General features: G+C 38.0%; 1 protein-coding gene across 1 annotated transcript; it reads left to right on the plus strand.

Annotated features, from left to right (window-relative positions):
• Positions 1-525: 525 nt before the first annotated feature.
• On the plus strand, positions 526-4,773 carry LOC147395066 (F-box protein SKIP14-like). The gene is made up of 2 exons (XM_086453685.1): positions 526-2,005; positions 3,330-4,773. The coding sequence occupies exons 1-2, from the start codon at positions 1,157-1,159 to the stop codon at positions 3,891-3,893; spliced, it is 1,413 nt and encodes a 470-aa protein (XP_086309811.1). The 5' UTR covers positions 526-1,156; the 3' UTR covers positions 3,894-4,773.
• The last annotated feature ends 253 nt before the right edge of the window (positions 4,774-5,026 follow it).

A 5,026-nucleotide genomic window follows, 5' to 3' on the forward strand; every position in this document is an offset into this window, starting at 1 on the left:
CTTCCTCTTACATTTTCAAATATATATTTATGTACAAATTAAACTATTATTCTCATTCATTAATTATTGATATATTTTCTTATTGTGGACGCTCGTACTTCTTAGAAGCACTAACAAACATGATATGATCAAATTACTAAGTGTATAGTCATGATCATCAATTGAAGGGACTCGTGATGCTAATGTGTCAGAAGTATCAGAGTTTCCAACTCATTAATGTAATTATTGGTATTTTTTTCATTATTAAATTATATTAAAATTTATTTTTTTAATCAATTTCTTGTAACTTAAGAAGTTGAAATTGGTGAGCAAAGAGCTTGGACTTGGACCCAAGCCCACAGGCTGCCAAAAAACGAGTAAATCTATCCTCAAACCGACACGTGTCCACTTCACACTCCGCGTCCTTCTCTTTCTTATTTTACGCAATCGGTTTCCATTTAGGATTCTATTTCCAATTTTCCATCTCCATCTCCATCTCAGATATTTCTATTTTTTTCTTCTTCTCTTCAGTCTGATCTCTCTCTCTCTCTCTCTCTCTATTTAATTTTCCTTTTTTTTTTTCTTATTTGGAGTCGATTGATCGAAGAATCCGCGTTTCATACCGAAATCTGATCGAATTATTTTTCTTTTAGGATTCGAAAACAAGAAAATCGATCTCTCTATCCGTTCTTCAATCTTTTTCGATTGCATTCGTGCGGGTCACTAGGGTTTGGGGTTGTTGGAGTAGGGTCGTTTGATTTGTTTCGATTCTCGTGTAAAAGGTCTGTTTTTTCTCGTTTAATTAGTTCTTAAAAAAATTTTGATTCTTTATTACTTGTTACCTTAGTTCTTTATAAGTTTCTTAGGTTATTTAAAAATAAAAAAAAAAAGAAAAGAGTTTCTTAGGTTTTTTCTTTATTTGATCGATCATAGTTCTGATGATAAGTTCTGAACAAGAAACTCGGTGAAATTTTGGTGCTTTGTTTTAGTTTGCTATCTGAAATCGAGGGTTTTCTTGAGGAATTTTCTAGGTTTAGGGTTTGGGTTTAATCTAGGGATCCTTATTTACTTTTATTTTTCCTTTTTTGCTCCTTTTTCAGAAAAATAGATCAATTTCTAGGTGTGTTCTAGGTTTCTTTATCTCTGCAAAAATAGTTATTGAATTAGTGCGAAAGGGATGACTTTGAATCTTTTTTATCGTCCAACCTTTCCTGTGAACTCATCTGAAGAAAAATTAGTTTCCTCTATGAGGATCGCCGATGGTTTTGTTGGGGAGGGAATTCCATATACCAACGTTGATGCTTGTGTTAAGTCTCAATGCCATGATTGGGAAATTGAGGAATACGTTGATCGTCGAAGGGATAGAGTTGATAGAGGAGGATCTTGTGAGCCAATTGTCAATGAAATTCTCGACCTTTTGCCATCAGATCCATTTGGCATGAATGTGGATGCTACATTTACGGCATTCAAGGGTTGGATCGAGGATCTTGAAACTGATGGGTTGAATTATATTTTGGATCAGGCAATGATGTTTGAGGCAGAGCTGGGGAACACATGGTTCTACGAGAGATCAAATCAAGCCGGTAAATTTGATGGTTGGGTGGAGGAGAAGGGATTAGAGGATGGTTCATGCAATGGCAGGTTCATGTCAATTTGCAATGAATACACTTGGGATGCTAGTCGTCGAACCGGAGAACCCGCAGAGTCCACCGGAAGTGCCTCTTATGAAAGTGGAGGAGACCCACATGAGAGTTTATTTTATGCCCTTGGTTATATGGGCATACAGGATCTTCTTTCGGTTGAAAGGGTTTGCAAATCAATGCGATCTGCAGTTCAAGATGACCCCCTTCTATGGAAGAGCATTCACATTAATCATCCATTAAGTGAGAGGATCAATGATGATGCTCTTTTACGGATAACTAGCAGGGCTCAAGGCAATTTGCGATGCTTGAGTCTAATGAATTGTGCGAGGATCACTGATGATGGTCTGAAACGTGTGCTTGAAAGCAATCCGAGAATAATGAAGGTTAGAATCTGAAAATGTGATATTGAGTTTCTTGAATCAATGTGCCTTTTATGTTTTTATGTTCATTCTGTTCTATGGGTCGCTAACATCTTTGATGCAATTAAAATTTTAATCTCATATTTGTAGTCCCCCCCTCCCTAAATTTCTTGTGATTTTTTACTTAAAAAGATGCATTGGTTACACCTAGGCCTGTCAACGGATATGTATCCGATCGGATACTACTATATCCGAATTCGAATCCGAAAAAAAATAATACTATCCGAATTCGAATTCGAATCCGATCGGATATCCCTAACAAACATTCGAATTCGAATCCGAAAAATATATCGGATATCCGATTCGAAAAAAAAACCTGCAAAATGCCATCGTCTTCGATCTGTCGGAGTTCGCACAGTCGAAACCCTCGAAAAATCACTCCGACTGGTTCGGAGAGAGAGAGCGAGAGTGAGTGAATATGTACCTGTAATCTGACCGGAGAAGATGTGTCGGAGTTCGCACAGTCGAAACTCGAAACCCTCAGATTTTATCCTAAAAAATCACGACTGGTTCGAATCAAATCGGAGAGAGAGAGAGAGGGGTACCTGATGATCGCCGGCCGGAGAAGACAGTGTTGTGGAGTTCGATCGAAATTCATCGTTCCGAATCCATCCCTGTGGTTTGTCTCGTTTAGCTGGTTAGAGAAGATGAAGTTTAAAAGAAAACATTTCGTTGTATAACACGAATACGCATCACCATATATACATATGTAAAACTTTTGTTGTAAAACATAAATACATGGTATATATATTATATCGGAGCGGATATTATCGAATCGGATATCGTGATATCCGAATTCGTATCCGAAATGCATTCGAATATTCAAATGACATCCGAATTCGAATCCGAAATCCGAAAATTTCGGATAATATCCGATTTTTCGAATTCGAATTCAAATTCGGATTTCGGCTATCCATTGACACCCCTAGTTACACCTGATACTTTATATCACTATGGGCCTTTGATCCTTTCTTTCAAAGACAGAGGCGTGCAATAAATATTACAAAGGAAAACTACGAGTCTAGGATATAATTGTGTGTAAGGAAATTTGTTGAACCATAGGATTTGACTGATTGACATCCGTGATGTTGCGTGTGTATGGTGTGCCCATTACAGCTTAGGTTGTTATTACCTTTTGTTTCCTCCTCATCCTGCGTTCACTGTGTGATAATTATTTGAAGTATAATCATCTTTATTTATTAAATTTTTTATTTTAAGTTGTTTCACATTATTTTATTACATGACATTCTGACAATTATACTCTCTCTCTCTCTCTCTCTTCATACAGCTGAGTGTGCCAGGATGTACAAGACTCAGTGTCGAGGGCATCATGAACAACTTAAAGGCTTTTAATTCTTCAGCTGATCTTGGGATAAAGTACCTAAAACTTGGTGGGCGTTATGGTGTAACAAACAATCACTTTGAAGAGTTGAAGGCCTTACTGGGTGCAGACAACTGCATACCTCCCAAAGCTCATAAGCCACGGTTCTATCACGATGGGCACTCATCTATCTGCGGTGATGACAATCGTGCCATTGACATTGAGATGTGCCCTAAATGCAAGAACTTGAGGCTCGTTTATGATTGCCCAGCCGAGAGCTGCCAAGGGAAACAGTCTGCCACTCAGCTCTGCAAGGCATGCAAAATCTGCATTGCACGGTGTTTCCAGTGTGGACGGTGCATCAACGATGGTGAATACGAAGAGACATTCTATCTTGACTTGCTTTGTTTGGATTGTTTGAAGCTGGTGGTCCAGTGCCAAGAGAGACAGGAGGAAAAGGGTGCACCACCAGCCAAGCCCACCATTTTCCACCGCCAAGAGACAAGGTGCCACCTTCGGCTATGTGGCTAGGGAATATGCTTTTGGATTCAGATTATGGACAACAATGTGCATGGTTGGCTGCTTAAATATTTAATAAGAAACTAGAAGACAGTTACATCATATATGATGTTCTTAGTTTCTCTAACTGCGGCTTCTGAGTTGGCAGATTTAATTGGTTGAGCTATTCAAATTGTCTTGGCTTGGATGGGTCGGCTGGCTTGGGTTTGGCACGATCCAAGATCATTATTTTGGGGAGAATAAAAAAAGGAATAAAAAAAGATTGGAAAAAGGGGTTTGAAAAGAAAAGAAGGAATATACAGGAAAAAAAAAAAGTTATCAGGAAGGGGAATATTCCAGTTATCTTTCTTGTTAGTCCCTTACAAAAAGTGGGGTATTTGATCATATATAGTATCAGTCAGCTATCAATTGTTATGGATTTCAATGTTTGGACAAGTGAATATGTTATAAGCAAAGAAGGGAGTCATTTATTTGTTGATGATTCTATTGAGAAGTTACGATGCAGTGAGAATGCAAGTTACTTGTTATCCGTGTTGACAGTTCAATGGATTGGGTCAACATCTATGTCGTGCCATCTGATGTGTGGCATTAATGCCGAGTGTTAATCTACTCCATGTTTTCAGTTGGCTATTATGTTCATTATTATTCTGTGTTGCAGAGATGATGATTTGCCTGTTAGCCATTGAAAGGTGGGAGAGGCGGCGTGGCGATGTGGGTTTTTATGCTGTGTGCTGCACCCTTTCGATGTGTTTTTACATTTTGGTTATTTGGACCCCAACTATATGTTTGTTTATTTGTTACTGGGTAACATGTGGCTTTGTCCATGTTCTGTAATTCATGATTGAGAATAAATGTCATCTGTTTCCATTAAAATGTGACTTTTTTCCGTTTCTCTCTCTGTGTCTCGTGGTGTATGATCTTTGATGTCGTGGGCATGTCAGGTATTATAGAAGTTGACACCCTTTTATTGATCCCCAATTATTTATGATGGAACCTTTATCTTTTCTGCTAAAACATTGTGGATGTTTTTTGACTCAACATGAAGATCTGTCGGCAGACAACAAAAATAGCGAAAATAATTTTGTATTTTAATTGATAGTGTTCTTATTTAAGACTATAAGTGAATCCCTTTTCCTTCAAGTCGA

This window comes from Akebia trifoliata, chromosome 9 (genome assembly GCF_017979445.1).
Source record: "Akebia trifoliata isolate Shusen 1 chromosome 9, ASM1797944v1, whole genome shotgun sequence".
In the NCBI taxonomy this organism is placed as follows: domain Eukaryota; kingdom Viridiplantae; phylum Streptophyta; class Magnoliopsida; order Ranunculales; family Lardizabalaceae; genus Akebia; species Akebia trifoliata.